This window comes from Delphinapterus leucas, chromosome 2 (genome assembly GCF_059928025.1).
Source record: "Delphinapterus leucas isolate spDelLeu-1000000601 "Yukka" chromosome 2, BTC_Dleu_Yukka2, whole genome shotgun sequence".
NCBI lineage: Eukaryota > Metazoa > Chordata > Mammalia > Artiodactyla > Monodontidae > Delphinapterus > Delphinapterus leucas.
Genome location: NC_143130.1, coordinates 144,656,579 through 144,674,755, shown reverse-complemented (window position 1 = coordinate 144,674,755; position 18,177 = coordinate 144,656,579). Strand labels below are relative to the sequence as shown.

The following is an 18,177-nucleotide window of genomic DNA, read 5'->3' as shown; positions in this document are numbered from 1 at the left end:
TTTAGTGTGCTTGTTATATCAAGCATTTCTGAGGATTCTTGTAAGTCTTTAACATTAAGGCTTCGGAACTTTAGTCTCAATCACATTTGTTCTTCTAATCAGACATCAAACTCAGTTTTTGGCGTTCTGCCTGGTCAAGAGATAAATCCAGGGACATTTGAGTAAATACTCCCTAGTTTCTTACCTCTTGCTTCTTTTCTTCATAGCCACAACCTCGGAGTTTGGCCTGTATATTATTTTCTGAAATTTACTTTCTCTTTCAACTGTGATTCAACAACTGGCTTTCAAAGCTGCTGTTCTTTATCCCTTTCTTCCCTCACTTCCTTCCACCAGTTTCATTCTCCGAGACGGCTGAGACATTCTCTAATAGAGTTCTTGTACCTTCCAATACTGAGTGAATACAGGCTACCCTTTCCTCCCCATAATTTCTGCTTACAATTTACTATTAATATTATCCTAGGACTTTGCACCTCATCACCAAATGCTTCTCTTAAATTTATTTTACAACTGATTAGCCAACTTGGGCTTGGGCAACTTGGGAGAATGAACCTGCTTCCTCCCAGATAAATTCTCTTCCAGTATTTATATAATGTTGAAACTTTTTTCATTGAAACAACTTGGTGATATTGTATCAAAATAATGGAAATAAAGGATCTTCCCTTAAGCTATTAGAAAACCTTGGTGTCCTTTTATGTCAGAAATCTGAAGGAATAGCAGTGCTCTGGGAGAGCTTCTCTGCACAACTGAACTGGTCCTTGCTCTCTTGGGAGCTGGGGGAGAGGCTTGTGCAGGAAGGAGGCCTGGGAAGGAGGCCTTCATCAGCTACAGTTCTTACCCACTGTCTGATCTATGCTATTACTGAATTTCAGGAAGGTTCATGTTAGATTTTTGTGGACCAAACAGGCCTTTGAGGAATGAGATCTTGTGAATTTAGCTCTGCCACATTTTTCTGTAGTGGAAGCCATATGGTACTTAGTCCAAACCATATGTAGGAAAGTACCTAATTGAAAAAAAATTTTTTTTTTTTGGTTTCTGGCATTTGTACTAAGTGCCTTGTAGGGAGGAAAATCTAAAGAACCTATGGTGGTTCTATAGGAAAAGGATACAACATTTGCAAAGATAAGGGAAAAGGTTTTAAAATGCAGACCAAAGATTCCAGTGGAGTGAGTCTCAAAAGATTTTTTTACTGGACCGGTTCTCATTTCCCAACATTGCCCTTCTTTCACATATGTGCATAGTCTGTGCTGTGAGCTCGGTGGTACCTGTCCTCTCTTTCTATCACAACATTTTAAAGTGTGGGAGGAAAGGCATATAAATGGAAGGCTCCTTTTTAAAATTTAAAACATTTCCTGTTTCACTGTTAACATCACCAGTTTTGCAGATCTCTCAAACTGGTGGTTATGTTCAGACCCACCACATAGAGCCATGCAAATTATGCACAATAAACTCTAGGGGGCGTCACTCACCAAATGTGTGCTTCTGGAGTTGGGCTGTATAGTTTGAACAGCTGTGCAAGGCAGCCGTGCCTTTCCTTATCCTGGTTTAAATGTTGAGTCTAAGAAGCCCTTATTTTGAATTTCTGCAGCAAGTAGCAGTTTTCACTGATGCAGCCAGGAAATTATATTAAACTAAAATACACAGGTGGTATAAAGAACAATGAAATCAGAATAAGAAAAAATGAATACTCTCTAGGTGACACAACTATGTGTTTGTCAAAATGTGTAGAACTGTGCACTAAAAAGGGTGTATTTTACTGTATGTAAATTGTACCTTAATGAAAAAAAGGTTAAGACCACCCAGATAAATATAGAAAGTCTTGGAGCTTAATGAGCCATGATGATTATCATTCACTTTTAATCCTTCCATAGGTCAGAAAAAAACACCAGCCAGATATTGAGTATAGAGAAGAAAACCCATGAAACTAAAAAGGTAATTCTGAAATTCACTCTGAAATAAGCCAAATTACTGATAAGGCTGTTTGTGGCACATCTGAAAGGTTGACTTTTTTTCACCTGAATTGAATAGTGAGTGACCCAATTATTTTGGCATTCCGTGCATGTTAGCCTTCACAGAGTACAAGAAGAGTTCTAACCAGTTATTTTGATCAGGGGGATAGAAATACTCTAGTTAAGTTTTGGGTTTTTAAAAATAATTTTATTTATTTTTGGCAGCATTGGGTCTTTGTTGCTGCATGGGGGCTTTCTCTAGTTGCAGCGAGCGAGGGCTACTCGTTGCAGTGCGCGTGCTTCTCATTGCGGTGGCTTCTCTTGTGGAGCACCGGCTAGGTGTGCGGGCTTCAGTAGTTGTGGCACGAGGGCTCAGTAGTTGTGGCTCGCGGGTTCTAGAGCGCAGGCTTAGCAGTTGTGGCACACGGGCTTAGTTGCTCTGTGGCATGTGGGATCTGTGTCCCCTGCATTGGCAAGCAGATTCTTAACCACTGCGACACCAGGGAAGTCCTCTAGTTAAGTTTTTATGCCACAAATGGCTATTCCACATGGAACCTCTGCATTGTAATTTATATATGAGGATATTTGATTGGTTTGAGCATGCATGCCTGTAGCTGCATTACTCTTACCTGTGACTGATCACAGATATGGTCCAGAGACCCACTTGTAGCTATACTGACTGGACCTTCCTGTGTTCTGAAGGTACAGATGTCAAAGTAGGGATTTGGGAATAAAAGGTTTGAGTACAAGTGTACAAATGACTGCATCTGCTTTTGTGTCACCCTGTGCTCCCTATCTCCCAGGAATATGGAATTGGAAGGCCTGTTTTTTATGGCAACAAGTATAGCTGTGAAAAGTGTAGGAAAGGCTAAATCTCTGCCCTATAATTGCACTGTCATAAATATCAAGATAAGGCCAAAAGTCCTATTTGAGTTTAGCCACGAAACAAATTGTGAGGAAAGTGCGTCTCGTCTTGCTAACATGCAGAAACTGCTGGACACCACTACCATTGCTATTATGATAGTTTGGAATTTACAGAGACAGTTTTAAGCTTGGGAGTTTCCCAACCTAGGAGCCACCATCCTCCCCTCACGTAGGTTTTCCTTAATTGTTCGTGGTGTCTGTGCCCAGCTTTGCTGAGGATTTTCTGTGAATGTATAGTGTGCTCATGTACATATATACATATACTTGCTTTTTCCCCTAAGTTCAGGAACTTAGCCTCCAGTGATCTCAAGCTTCAGGGAAGAAAAGAAAGGTGTGTACTTCTCCAAGGGATTGGGAACTCCAGAATTCAGTGTTAAGGGCAGAATTGCCTGAGAGGACAAGTGTTGCAAAAGGTTATGTACTTTTCTCTTAAATTAGAAAGATGTGATTTAATAAAATTTTTTAAATTCTGCAAAGTGTGAAATATTAAATACCCTATGTACAGTGTACCTTAACAGGACATTTTATTTTGGAACAAAGTTTAGTTTTAGGACTTTTAAGACGCTGTCAAGTTTAAATTGGTCCCAAGATTTGGAAAGCACATTCTTTCATAGTGCCTATTTACTGTCAATGGGCTGTGCTTAAAAAAAAAACAGGGTTGCTGATGTTAAGGGAAGAAAATCAGTGTCTTAATAAACACAGAACTTTTGAAACACCCAGCTTTAGCAGGCACCATCTGAATAAGCATTTCCACATAAAGATCGCTTAGTAATTTGGAAAACCATACAGATTATTACCAATTTATAGGTTAACACAGAAAAGACAACTAGTGACGATAGCAAGAGACGATGAAAACAAGTACACTTCTGTCAAGTTCATAGATGGCATCAAGGTCAGAATTGCCCTTTAGATGGAATTATTTCAGTGAAATTGAATTCAAGTTAGAGGTGTTTGTGTTTCTCTTTGCTGGAGGTGGGCTCTTTTAGGCATGTCTTGTAAAGTTTGGCCAACACTCAGGAGAATAGAACTTTTGGCGGTACTAACTCAGTAGTTTCAATCAGTGTGATCTTTATGGTTTTAGGAAATTAATGTACTATACCACGTTTCTCTTAAAAGATTTGGATAAATAAAATAAACATGAGCCAATATAACATTTATTTTGTATTAACAGTACATATATTAATTCAGGTTGAAACCTTTTTTCTACAGAGTATGATTTCTTTAATATTCGCATCTGATCCACAATAATATAGTACTAATTTTAATGAGAAATACAAATTGGAACTTCTGCTTTCATAATAGCTCATCCACTTAACATTTTTACAAAGAACTACTATAAATATGAAACATTATGCAGGCTTTTTTCTGCACCTGTTCACAAATCAGAAGGAATATACTTTTAAGCTATTTAGCAACCGAATGCTATCAAACTGCCCCTGTATTTATATGACCATCTCCCCATACCAGACAAAATGAATCTCTTTCTCTTTAGTCTCCATGCACTCACGATGCTGCATTATTGTGGTTCTTTGCCTTAACCCCTGTCCAAGTTTCAGCTGCTGCGGCTCCCTAGGTTGAGCTCTTCGAGGGCAGGGAGCCTGTGCCCTTTATCAGTGTTTGGCATGTGTCATACCCAACACATGTTGAATAAATTAAATTTAATCTAAATTTAAGTAGTTTCTTTCTGTTAATTTTTTGTAACTAAGTAAGGATTACAAAAAAACTTCAAAAATGTGCCATAAAATGTACTATATATTGAAATTTTGAATTCTGTATAATGAGAAACTTCATGTTTGTGAAGCAATAAAACATCATAGGAATTTGAAACTAAGAAACGCTAAACCTTAAATGAAGATGTTTAAAAATGCAGAAAGGGCAGGCAGAAAAGTCCACCCCTAATGTATTGAGTATCAGGTGAAATTAGAAAGCAGACTTCACACATTTGAATAAAGTTGACATTAAAGGGGTATTGTCAAACAATGGGATTCTAAAGCCTAATAATTATGTTAATTCTGCTGTAAATCCCCCCCAAATTAATTATTAACTATAAAAAATAAGGCAACTTGAAGTTAGAAACTTATGAAGTTAACTCTGGATTTTTTGCAGAAGCCAGATTCGACTGGTGCCCTCTCATGATCCATTATTTCTAAAAGCCTTTAGCTGGAAGGCTATTCACACATATTGGTGAAATAACGTAATCTCTCAGAAATAAATCAGAGTTTTTAAGACTTCATTAAATAGTAGACCAATTAAGATCACAAACTTCGTACTGTCAGATGGATTATCTTCAAAGAAAATTATGCTGACAGCTTTTCTGAAGAACTCCATTTGTGCCAAATGCTTATTGTTCCTTTAGGTGGAGGAGGTGGCAGGGAACATGATTCCTCTTTGAATGTTCTTCTGTTTTCTGCTACCTTTACTTAAATGTGACCAGGGACTATTTTTATACCCTATAAAGTACTTTGAGAAAATGTTAAGTGAATAGTGCTACACAAAATAGAGGAGGATTTTTGTATTCGCTTGTTGTAAAGCAAACTGAATAATACTTGAATCTTAAAAGGGGGAAGATAATGTGCTGAAGAAGTTACCTGATAAACCAACCAGCCTTGTAAAATTGAGTTCAAAGAGAAACTGAATCCCAGCTACTTAATAAATGTTCACTAAAAGCAGCATTTATACCGCAGCAAATTTAAAGGAAAATTAATGTGGTGTTATTAAATTGCCTTTTAAGTGATATTTTAATATTGTCAAATGGATGTGAATTGAATAAGAACCTATTTATATTCATTTAATGTCTTGCATATAAGGTCAAATTGCTTAAAATAAATACCATTAAAATAAAAAAAAATTTTATGAGAAACTTCTAAGTCATCTGATTCCTAATTATTTCTATAACAACAAAACAATTTAGATCACCTTGCAATTCATAGTAGTAGGATTTGGCCATGTAGCAGATATAATCAGATTGAGACCAATTAATTTCTGGAATCCTTTTTCAAACTGGATCCTACTTATTTAATTCACCAGATATCTCAATAGAAAAGACTGAGGAGAAACCACTTAAGAATGAATGCAAATAGAGTACACATTTCATCACAAAAACTATCAATTATAATACATTCTAACCAAATATGTACCACACCACAGTGGAAAAAAATAGAAACCTAGGACTACTTAGATAAAATGTTACTTTCTTAGAAGAATTTCATTACACATATTTACCTCACGTTTTTAAAACTCCCAAATAAATATACCTGCACATTTCAAAATATTTTCAATAACTGGTAAATGCTATACTTTTTGCTCATTCATGAGAAATTACTAAAAATTTACAATGAAAGTATATGGCTTGAGCCATCCTTGCAGTAAATGAAGGCAGGATTCTTCGAAACACTGTTAAATGCACCAACTTTAATCAGTCTTTTTAAATTGCTCACTTTTAAATATGTAGTTGCTGGTAGCTGTCCAAGTCCATTAGCACCACATATAGTGAATTAAAAAGAGTTTTTAGGGAGGATGACTTAGCATTCTTTTTTTAAAAAATGTTTAAAAATTATACAATTAAATGAAATTGATTTCTTGGGTCATGTTTTGAAAGATCCACTTTTCATCTTGTGAAACTGAAGGATTTTGGTAGCTTCCCTCTTCCTCCCACCCCACCCCCCCAGGGTTATAAGCATGAAGGTAGGAAAATCTGGGGGAATACGGGGAATACATTTACACTTCAGCAAAGAATCTTGCTAATAATATCCATTATCTGGTTCAGTTCCAAAGTCAGATTAGGTTCTTCTGCCAGAGGTCTCAATATGTACTTACAGGAAGAAACAAAGATTCTATGGGACAAATTAGCACATACTTTCTGTATGCAATCCATAAATAATGCAGGAAGTCACCAGATCATTTGAAATCATCTAATGTACATTCTTTTCTCCAAGAATGTACAAATACCTTACAACTCAAGCAAAAGCTCTTCATTACTTCATCTACTTTCAGAGTGACACTGTCACTCAGTTTAGACAGTGGAGGACTGTACAATAGGAACCCTGACCTGTGAGGTACGGAAGTGTGTTGCAGTATTAGGGCCATTTCACACAAGGAAAGGTTGAAACAATTACTTATTTTTTCAAAAAATATGACAATCATTGAGATCGATGATTTAAATAACAATAAAATGCAAACAAGCCCTTCTCATTGTTATATTAAGTTCATTTTTTTTTTTTTTTTGTAAGGGACTAGCTGGACTAAAAGTACTGATGAAAAAGTTTATTTTCAATATCCGTGTAAAATTTTTACTGGTGTCTCTCAACACATAGGCACAATGAAAGATGTATTTGGCTCATTCTTAGCCAAGCATGAATATTTTCACTAAATTATTATGATTTCCTATGACTTTTACTGCCAGGTTTGCTTTGAGTCCACTCTCCCCTCTTTGAGGAGAGATTGATGAATACAGTCTCCAGAGATTTAATCTTGCAAGATGAATCGTGTGTTACATGTGGTAATTTGTTACTTGGGAAGTTTGTCTTCTCCTGGATGGAAAATAATCCACTTTTTGTTGTTTTAATTTTTAAAAATTATTTATTTTTTGGTTGAGTTGGGTCTTTGTTGCTGCGTGTGGGCTTTCTCTAGTTGCAGTGAGCGAGTGCTACTCTTTTGTTGCGGTGCACGGGCTTCTCATTGCGGTGGCTTCTCTTGTTGCGGAACACAGGCTCTAGCTGCGTAGGCTTCAGTAGTTGTGGCACGCAGGCTCAGAAGTTGTGGCTCACGGGCTCTAGAGCACAGGCTCAGTAGTTGTGGTGCACTGGCTTAGTTGCTCTGCGGCATGTGGGATCTTCCCTGGACCAGAGCTCGAACCCGTGTCCCCTGCATTGGCAGGCGGATTCTTAACCACTGCGCCACCAGGGAAGCCCTGTTTTTTGTTTTTAGCTTTTCAGCAGATGATCCCATGAGCAAGTGGATTTTTTTTTTTTTTTTTTTTTTTTGCAGTATGCGGGCCTCTCACTGTTGTGGCCTCTCCCGTTGCGGAGCACAGGCTCCGGACGCGCAGGCTCAGCGGCCATGGCTCACGGGCCCAGCCACTCCGCAGCATGTGGGATCTTCCCGGACCGGGGCATGAACCCGTGTCCCCTGCATCGGCAGGCGGACTCTCAACCACTGCGCCACCAGGGAAGCCTGCGTGCGCAAGTGGATTTTTATACAGGTCTGCTTGGGGCAGAAAAAAGATGGAGATGGAAAATGCACTCCCTCTTTCCACACCTTTGCACTTGATAATTATTTGCCTGTTTGAAGTAATTTGTGAATGGCTTTTGTAAGGAACTTGAGCAAGACTAGAAAACCACTCATGTTTAATCAAACTATTATTTTTTTGGTTTGCAGTATTTTTTTTTTTTTTTTTTTTTTGCGGTATGCGGGCCTCTCACTGTTGGGCCTCTTCCGTTGCGGAGCACAGGCTCCGGACGCGCAGGCTCAGCGGCCATGGCTCACAGGCCCAGCGCTCCGCGGCACGTGGGACCCTCCCGGACCGGGGCATGAACCCGCGTCCCCTGCATCGGCAGGCGGACCCTCAACCACTGTGCCACCAGGGAAGCCCTGCAGTATTTTTTTGAGGTAAGACTACTACCTAGGAGTATAACAGCTATAAGTCACACATTCACAAAAATAGCTCACCTTATCACCATTTTATACAACATAAAAGTGCACTGTAAAAAAAAAGTTGTTGAAAACAGAATGCGATGTTAACCTATACACAGTGTTGAACTTTTAAAAGAAACCAGGCTTTGTGACATCAGAGGACATTAAAGAGCTTATGGCATATGGCAAGTGCTCGATAAATACATCTTGCTTCTCCCAGGCAGTCTAATCTCCACAAACGATTTTAGCAATTTCCTGGATAATACTTTTCATTGCAATCTGTACTGACTTCCTCCAATCCAGAAGTGGCTACATGTCAGTGATAAGGGAGGGTTTTACAACTTAATTCTTTAGCACTTCTGGGTTTGAATTGTACCTTTAAATTCTACAGATGTTAAATCTCTCATTTGTTACTGAATAAGAAATGCCACAAATATGTAAAATAATTTACCATTAAGCATTTTTTCCCTCCCATGATATGGAAATTAAGTCACTGTAGAAGATTGCTTTTTGCATTTTCATCAGAGGCCATTTCATTAACCAGCTGTTCTATAGATAACTGGATAGCATTCTTGACAAGCGAAGAAGCTGTTTCTATTAAGAGTGTTTCATATTGTTCTGAAGTTCTACTCTCAAAACCACTATCATTAGCAAAAACCCCCACTTGCTCATTTTCGATTGAAATTAAGAATTGCTTAGGGACATTTTTAGATTTCTTAACATCAAATTCACTGATTTCAGTGTCTGTGATAATAATAGCAATTGGCTCCATTCTTTTGCTTTCTTCTGGTTTGGGTTTTTCTGCAGTGATTTCATTTACTTGAAAATCTGATTCCTGGCTCAGTTCAGTATCTTTCGGCTTGCTCTCCTCAGCAACAGTCTCTTTACTTTCACGGTCTTTCCAATCTGGTCCACTTTCTAGGATACTGTTTCTGGCTTCTTCCAGAATTTGTTGATCTGGGACTGCAGGTGAGGGAGGGACATCAGAAACCACTGGGAGCTGGTGTTCTGTGTCTGAAGTTTCCAGTGGGCTTGCTTGCTGAGGTTGAATGCTTTGTTTTTCCTCAAGCGTTTCAATATCTTTTTCAAGGATTAGAGTTCCTGTTTGAATAGCAGAATGCCCTGTATCTAACTCAAGTTCTACTGAAATCACTTTCTCTCCAGGAGAAGTTATGCTGTTGTTCACATTTGATTCACAGACCTCATCGCTCCCTTTCTGTGAGACATCTTCCCTTACATCCTGCTTCGACTTGGTCTTTGCTGCCTGGTCATCTGATTGGGTCAGAGTTTTTGTATCCAAACTTCCAGCCTGTCGTTGGACTTTGATACTGCAGTCTGAGTCTTCTATAATTTTGGAATGATTACTTCTTTTCTCCCCTTTTGTGAATTTTATACAGGGAATCTTGAGTCTGGATTTTGCCTTTTTTTTAGAATTATCATCCTCAGCATTGATTTCAGGTTGCACTTTGGCCTCAAAGGGCTTTTGCTGCTTTGAAGAATCTGACCTTTTGCTGCGTGTTACAAGGCGTTTGATGGAAGCCCAGGCCCCCCCGGGGGGCTCTGGCTGATAAGAAGCTCCAGCTTCTGGGGGACACTTCCTTGCTGCATCAGCAGCTTCAGAGCCAGCTTTGGGCTTCATTGCTTTGGCTGCTTTCTTTCTTCTCTTGAAGCAAAGCGTCGATGCTTTTTCCTCCTGCCTCTCATTCTGAGGACTAACTTCTGCTGATCTCTTCTCATCCTTGCTTTCTACTTGTATTTCAGGAACTGTGATCTCCATTTTTATATTACACTCTTTCTTTCTCTAGAAATCTATATCCTCTCTTCCTTAGCGGCCTTTTATGACAAAAAATAGGCAAAAATATCACACTAAGTAAAATTTCTTCCCAATGTAATCACTCCTTTCGTCTTACTCCATACAGTTGTTTTAGGTGGTTTTTCCAGTTATAAAAATGCCTTGTTTCACTATCACTTGTAATTTCTCTCTTTAATTTCTTCATGAAAGCCCTTTTACTGGATAGATTTTTGTTTTATTTAAGGGTCAACCTGATAAGAGAAAAGAGAGTGGTATTTTATTTCACCATCAGCCTACTGTTTTCTATAGAGACTATTTCAGTTGAATGCATATGGTTCTATTGGGCATGTTTCCCATATAATAACTTACTAAAATGACTGGAGAATAAAAATTGGGGTTTACTTTTGCCCTATCCAAAAGATTTCAGTGTGAATTTCTTTTGCTGTCTGTTTGTTAAAACTTCATTTTGGATTACTCTGCAAATCTGATATTATTTTATCAGTTCTGGAGTTGTGTTGTCTTTACGAATCGTTTATGACTCTGAATTGCAAGTTAACAAACAAAAACCACCACCACCACCATGAACAACAAAAAACAATGAAGGGCAGGGTGTAATTTTTATTAATGCAATAAAGAGCTCTGAAGTTGCAAAGGATCTTAGAGATTATTTGAGATTATTCAAGTTGAGCCAGATGAAGAAACTGAGCTCCAGAGTGGGCAGCTGGCCTGCTAAAAGCCACACAATTAGATGAGGTCATAGCCATAGTTAGAACTGAAGACTTTGACTCTCTAATGTTCTTTCCATTATACCATAAGGTTTCTGTTCTAAAAATGTATGTTCCATGAAGGAGGTGCTACTTTTCATACATGCCTTGGGAAATTTTTAACATTACTGTCATTCTCCACTCTTAAATCTGTTTGTGTAATTTTGACTTTTTTTTCTAAGTATCTGCAGTTCAGACATTTTCCATAATAAGCACATAGTTGAAGGTCAGAGTGAATGGTAATAATAGTTGACATTTATTGAGCAACTCCTGTCTATCAGGAAGTGCTAATAAGCACTTTTACATACATCTCTAATCTTCCCACAACATTACAGAGTAGGTGGTGGTATCACCATCTACAGATGAAGAAATTGAGGCCTAGAGAGGTTAAGTACCTTGCTCTAGATTATACAGCTAATCGATAACAGAGCTCAGATTCAACCCAAGATTGCCTGTTTCTAAAGCCCGTCCTCTGGAACTGGGTTTTAAGAGTTTCATCTGAAAAATGAATTGTTTGGAGATGCTAATCTGCACTAGACTCGCTAGTCAAAAAAATTTAAAAATTGCTTAAATGGTTGTGTTACCATAATGTAGCCCATCAACGGATAACTGAACCAAGACTAGACTGAGTTCTTGCTATTTTAAAATTTAAGCTTTTGCAGTTCTTTATATTTTATTTTCTTGGTTCTGGAACTAATTTGAAAGCCAGAAATAAGTTGATAAGATATGCAATTGGCAAACTGATCAGTTACATATAAATATAAAGGTATATTTTAAATCAATCCACAGAATGGTATGAGGGTACCAATGAATAGAGACGTGAGGTGATCACCTAAAAAAAAATCCTAAGAATTTTAGTTGATGGATGTCCTAAAATAAGCAAAGGGACTCTTTCTTTGTACTGTTTTTTTTTTTTTTTGTAAATCCATCACTGTTGGAAGGTTTATTTGGGTAGCTCTTGATTCTGTGAACCACAGAAGGAATTGGAACTCTGAAAATCAGTTCATGATCTAAGTAAATATTCTCTTAGGTTGAGTGTTACATACTCCATGCCCCTGACAGAAAGGCAAAGTCATCCTAGAACAATGATGGAACTAAAATATGAACATTTTACAGTGTCCCTCCTCATATGATGTTTCCATAAGCACAAGAACCACAGCTGATTATAGCTCCTTAAGTCTCGTCACCTCTCGTGAGTTCTCAGTGCCTGAGAGTTTTTATTAACCAGAGGCTGTATAGCTAATAGAAATACTGAAATCGGATCATGTTTAGGAATGTATCATTTGAAACTAACCTGGATTGCCCAAAGACAACTGCTTGAGAAGCTCACTTAAATGTATATCATGATGCAGAAATAAATACCCAAACAAAACCTAACTGAAATGAGGAAAATGCAGCCTGTAGATACTAAAACTTTGCAGGACATTAGACTGCAATTGATTCTCCCTTAACCTGCACAAATAGTTTTACCGCCTGGGCAATCTTAAAGTCCCTGTTGTAATTTCCTGATAGAATCGCAAGTCTACTGCCACAAAAAATACCCCTTCCCCTTTTCCCGTGTGCAGAGAAGCACGGAGGCAAAGAGCAGCCACTTCCCGGGGAAAGCAGTGAATCTCTCCCAGCGCCAGGTGTGGACCACGAAGCTTTCTCCTGGAGAAGGGCGTCTCTCCTTCGGCTTGAATCGCCTTATGGCAGGAGCTAGAGCGTAACAGAAAGTACTCAAAAAGGAAAGTGCTGGGGCGAGCGTGGAAGACATAACCCAGCTTCAAGCTATCTGCACAATTATAATGTCCAGGAACCCGGCACTCTATTTTCCCCCAAAAGGGCAAAGAAGGAAAAAAGCTACCAGCAACACGAGCTGTAACGCGCAGAGGATAGGTGTGGGCAGAGCTTTTGAGGGTCGCGCTGGCTGGAGATTTCTGCAGACAAACGACCTTCCCGATTCTCCGGCCACCTCGGGCGGCCCGGATTCCCGGTGTCCAGTGGGCACCTCCCGCCCACTTTTCCGCGCAGGTGCACCGGTCCGCACCCTTTACCTGCAACCTACTCGCCCTCTTCACTTACCGCGGGCGCCGGGGTCCCTGGCCGACGCTGTTGCCGAGGTCGCGGGGGCGCTCGCTGGGCTGGGCGCACGGGTAGGCGGGAAGCCACGGTCGCACCCGGAGCTAGCAGCCCTGTGCAGAGAACGCAGCCCCGCGGCGCCCCCTCCCCCAGAGGGCGGGGACAGACAGCCGGCTGCACCAATGAGCGCGGAGGGTGCGGGCGCGGGACGGGGCCGGGCTAGGGGCGGTGGGCGCGGGGGAGAGTGAGGGGGTGATCGGGAGGTCTTTCCGAGAGCAGTTCGCCCAGCCACAGGCGCTCCCAGCCTGGCGCGAATCCCCGGCGCGCGACCACATCGGGGGCCACCGAGAAAGAGAGGGCTGGCAGATGGGGAGGGGACCAGGGTCATAAGCCTCCCATTTTCTCAGACGCAAAGTAGCAAAATCCAATTTTAAATTATGGCACTCCCAGTATAAATCGCCCCACTGAATATTTAAGTCACAGCAGATACCACATTTTCAAAGTAGGATTCAAAACTGTGCAGAGTGAATCTCGTTTGGCGAGAAAATTACATGGACTGAGAGAGAAAAACCTCATTACACCCAAACCCACTCCTGGAAAAGTTTTGGTTATCAAAGGGTTCATTGCCAAATCCTCTCAGAGGCCCAAGACACAAACCCGTGTCTTCATAAGTATCTAGAAGGCAGGCAGAGATGATGCAACCTGTGTGCCATCGAGGTCAGAACACAGGAACCCAGCCCCATCCATCCTTTATACCTTATATATATTTCCAAGAATAAGTAGCTTACAAGTTATCCATGTTTCCCTTCAGGATATTCCTAGGTGCCTGCTTAACCTTGTTCCTCTCAAGCAGGGCGTGGAGAATAGGAGACAGCTTTCCTCACAATTCCAGTCCTGATCAGAGCAAAGGGCACAGGCAATATCTACCCTCCTGCCTGACTAGGCAGGCTGTGTATTTTCACACATTTTGAGTCTTTAAACAAGTTCCTAGCCTTAGTGAAAAGCACCATAAGCATTTATTTGTACACATAATCCATTGTGTACAATGCATTTAACACTAATGAAAGGTGTTACAATGAGAGTGGGCTTAATGTTACCTACAACGGCATTCCTGGGAGCTCCAGAGGTGAGGTCCCGTGGGATGCACAATTCCTGCCTTCTCCTCTGGCCCCTCCCAGGCAGATGAAGAACCTATTAAGATGGAGGGAAGAACTACTGAAAAGTAGTTGTACTTAACTCTTTTCTTCAATAGGATCATGATCTTTGAGAGTAAACCTCAGTTACCCATTTTTGGATGTTTTTCCAGGAATATATTTTACCTCTAAGTTTCTATAGCTTCCACTGAAACTTATTAAGCAAAGCACTATTAGGACACAACAGCAAAGCTGAATCTAAGCTGTCAAGATCTTAGAGACAAGAGCTGTAAAACAGGAAAATCCATAAGCATCTAATTTATAGTAGTTATAATTAAGAATTCAATTTATCTTTGTTCATTCATTGAATACCAGGCTGTGAAGATGTTTTATATCCCCAGATGAGTTACTAACCCTGCTTACTGTCAGTTTTGAACTTTAAACAAGCCAAAAGAAATCCATGCCACTCATAACCAACTGAGATGCAATTACTTATTGAGATCCAAGTTTTCTCAAATCTAGCAGATCTGGGAGTTTGCAACAATTTCAGGCAAAAATAAGATGAGCTTATCTAGATGAAGACAGGGTAGAATAGCTGTGTTATTAGGAACTAACTGGAAATGAAATCAGCGATAGGTTAAAAGCAATAAAGGCTATCCTAAGGACTTGTAAGATCTTATCCCACTTGCTTTTCTTAAAAAAAAAACCGACTACTGAAAGGGAACTGAAGAGTGGTTTGAGGTAAGAGGTGAATTGATTTTGTATTTGAAGGGCAGATTTCTGTAAGGTGTATTACATATAACTCATCTCCAACCTCCAACACACACACACTCACAGAGTACAGAACTATAAATAAGATACTGCACTGTCGTTTTTCTTTAGAATACAACTAGAACCCGATGCCATATCTGAGTTAAAAAAAAATGTATCCAGTACCTCATACATGAAAGAAACCTGTCATCCTTGAACTCACTTGTGACAGTTAGTAAGTTATTACCCATATCATTGTCTGCTACTCAATTAGTAGCTTTTCATTATATAATGAGAAACAGGCTCTAAATATATCTCCAATCTGATGAGAAATTATCCTACCTACAGCTTACCTTGTTAACATCACCAGATACAGCGTGCCAATAAAATCACTTGCTTATTTATCTGATCTCTACTGATCATACCGTTTCTCCCATCCTGGTCCCTATTCACCCACAGCCTGGGCCTGTAGCTACCAAACCATGAAACAATGGTTAAGTGTCCATCAGAAGGACTGTTTAAATACTCCACAGCCATATGAAACAAGATGAATCCCAAACTGCTGATGGAGTAAGACCTCCAAGGTATATTGCCAAGTGGAAAGAGCAAATTGTACCATTTGAATTTTTACTGAAGGCATATTTTACTTCTAGGAAAATTCTTGCATTAGTCCATTCACTCCAAGCAATACCTGGTAAAGACAATTTGGCTTATTTATTATATTAGGGCTGTTTATAATTTTTGCCTTATAAACCTCCACTTACCCTCTCCCACCAACTGTGTTCACTACTTCTATCAATATTAAAGATTTAAACCCACACAGCAGGGACTTCCCTGGTGGTCCAGTGGTTAAGACTCCGGGCTTCCAATGCAGGGGGTGCAGTCGGGGAACTAGGATCCCACATGCCGTGGGGTGCGACCAGAAAAATTTTTTAATTAAATAAATAAATAAACCCACATGGCTTTTGGTGATATGAGGAAGCCTAAATTCCTTAAGGTGATCTTTAAGTCACCACGTCTGACAATAGACTGCTTTCTTCCCCTGTTTACAAATTGAATTCCCAGAAAGTCCCATCCAGATGAGGTTTTATAGGACATTTTAAAAAACACTAGAAACAATGAACTCTGTGCAGACAGGGCCCAAATGATGCTTTTGAACAGGAAATGACATCACTGAGTGTGTACAATGTGCCAGGCAGTATACAAAGCATGGTGGAGCTGGGGCTCTGTGCTCATGACCCCTTTGCCATATGCCCTCCGAAGCAGTCATCATTTCTTTAAACTGCAAAACCGACACTATTACAATCACACCTAGGGGATTAAAAATAATAAAACCAAGGACACCAGGAAAAACACTGCTCTGCCCATGCTAGCAGTCTTTTAGCACTGGCACCGGTGGGGATGCAACATCTTCTGGAAGGATCCAATGCAGGAAGAAGGGGAAAAGGGAGGAAAGATGGGAGAGGAAGAACAGAGTTAGAAGATAAAGAACAAGAAGAGAAGTGAAAACATGTGAGGGAAAAAACATCCTGTAGGGAGGGAGAGAGAGCTCAGGCACAGGGCAGAAGCTCAATAAACATGTGCTGACCCAACAGAGCAGAAAGAGCTACCCTACAGTTAATGCTGTATGACCATCCTTCCTGAGGACTTATTAAAAATAAGTTAATGCTGGGCTTCCCTGGTGGCACAGTGGTTAAGAATCTGTCTGCCAATGCAGGGGATACAGGTTCAAGCCCTGGCCCGGGAAGCTTCCACATGCCGTGGAGCAACTAAGCCCATGTGCCACAACTACTGAGCCTGCGAGCCACAACTACTGAAGCCCGCTTGCCTAGAGCCCGTGCTCTGCAACAAGAGAAGCCATCGCAGTGAGAATCCCGTGCACGGCAACGAAGAGTAGCCCCTGCTCTCCGCCACTAGAGAAAGTCCGCACGCAGCAACGGAGACCCAACGCAGCCAAAAAAATATATAAATAAAATAAAATTTTAAAAAATGGTGCTAAAGCTGTGACAGAAACGGGAATTCTAAGGAAATTCAGGACAAAAACCTGTGTAAGCAATACTTTCTCGGTGTAAAAAAAAAAGAACAATACAGAAAAGTATATGACAAAAAGGCACGTCCTCCGGATTCTACTTCTCCCTCAGCCCTCTCAGGAGGTCTCCTGTCCTCCCAGAAACACACAAGCCATGCACCTTTCCCCCTTTAAACACAATGTATCATACAGTACACACTACAACTTGCTTCTTCAGTCCCAGGGGTCTCCCGGGTCACACAGGACAGCAGAGCTAGGGCAGCAGTCTGTTAATGCTACAATTTATATTTGAACACCGAGATTGCAAAATTATTTACTTTTATTCTATGGATGCAGTAAAGTAATTAGGCATGTGCATGAATGATTTGTGTTGATTTATACACAATGGTGGGAATTAAGACTGAAGAAAGGCTTCTGGGAAAACTCCCACTACTTATTTTTCAGAAAATCTTCGGGGCCGGGACTGACTTCTCTCAACTTCCACACACTTCCCGATAGGAGGCCTGAATAAACACTAGCCAAACTTTCAAAGTTGCTTCTTGAAGATGGACAATCTGGAAGGAAAATGAAACAAGAAATAGTTTTTTCTAAGCGCTGAAACATCTCCTCTTCCCTTCCACACAGCACCATCACCCTCTCTCACTGTCAAAGTTGTCAACATTTACCTCCCTTCCCACTGCCAGCTCTTCTGGGGTCTGTCCATAGACTTGAAGACAATGCACAGCATTTACATTATGGCTGTGTGAATACTGTTCAAGCATGGTACCAAGCATGAGCCAGGATGACATTTCTGTGTGCTCCCCCAGCATCTAGCACATGGTCTCTCTGCTGTGTAAGCAGAGGTGCTTCTATGAGCAACCACCCTTACAGTTGCCCAGATGATGGCCACGGTTTGCTTCCACCTGGACCTTTACATTCTTAAACAATGTTAGAGCTTTTCTTTTGCATAATTACCCTTTTGACACCCTTGTCTTTCTAGCTCTCTCTGCTCTTTCTCAATTCCTCCCTTCTCCTCTTCCATGTGGGATTTGTAACTCTGGGTCACCTGCAGTTGTCAGGACTCCCCTTCTTTACAGTCCAGACCAGGCTTTGGTTTCCTGAAAACCGTGTCTCCCTTTTCTTTGGTCTTCGCTGTGCTGGAGTACAC

At 40.4% G+C, this 18,177-nt stretch overlaps 3 protein-coding genes across 7 annotated transcripts in view; 1 reads left to right on the top strand and 2 right to left on the bottom strand.

Moving 5' to 3' along the window:
- Positions 1–18,177, top strand: part of ZBTB25 (zinc finger and BTB domain containing 25) — a 49,917-nt gene that overhangs the window by 24,614 nt on the left and 7,126 nt on the right. For 2 of the 4 annotated variants that reach the window (XR_016392192.1, XM_089907821.1), the window contains one exon: positions 1,869–15,140. The exons of the other annotated variants lie outside the window; for them this stretch is intronic. Coding sequence is in view for 1 of the 2 variants with exons in the window: in XM_089907821.1 (XP_089763947.1) it covers positions 1,869–1,919 (51 nt within the window). In the remaining variant the exon portion in view is untranslated. Of the gene's footprint in view, positions 1–1,868; positions 15,141–18,177 lie in introns of those variants that run through there. 4 annotated transcript variants of the gene reach the window in all.
- On the bottom strand, positions 6,515–11,364 carry AKAP5 (A-kinase anchoring protein 5). Its single transcript, XM_089907822.1, has one exon. It carries the CDS (start codon positions 10,276–10,278, stop codon positions 8,992–8,994), a length of 1,287 nt encoding a protein of 428 aa, XP_089763948.1. The 5' UTR covers positions 10,279–11,364; the 3' UTR covers positions 6,515–8,991.
- The window catches only part of MTHFD1 (methylenetetrahydrofolate dehydrogenase, cyclohydrolase and formyltetrahydrofolate synthetase 1), a 58,261-nt gene continuing 57,415 nt past the window's right edge, over positions 17,332–18,177 (bottom strand). For both annotated transcript variants that reach the window (XM_022570387.2, XM_089907816.1), the window contains exon 28: positions 17,332–17,584. The gene's annotated coding sequence lies outside the window, so the exon portion shown is untranslated. The remainder of the gene's footprint in view (positions 17,585–18,177) is intronic.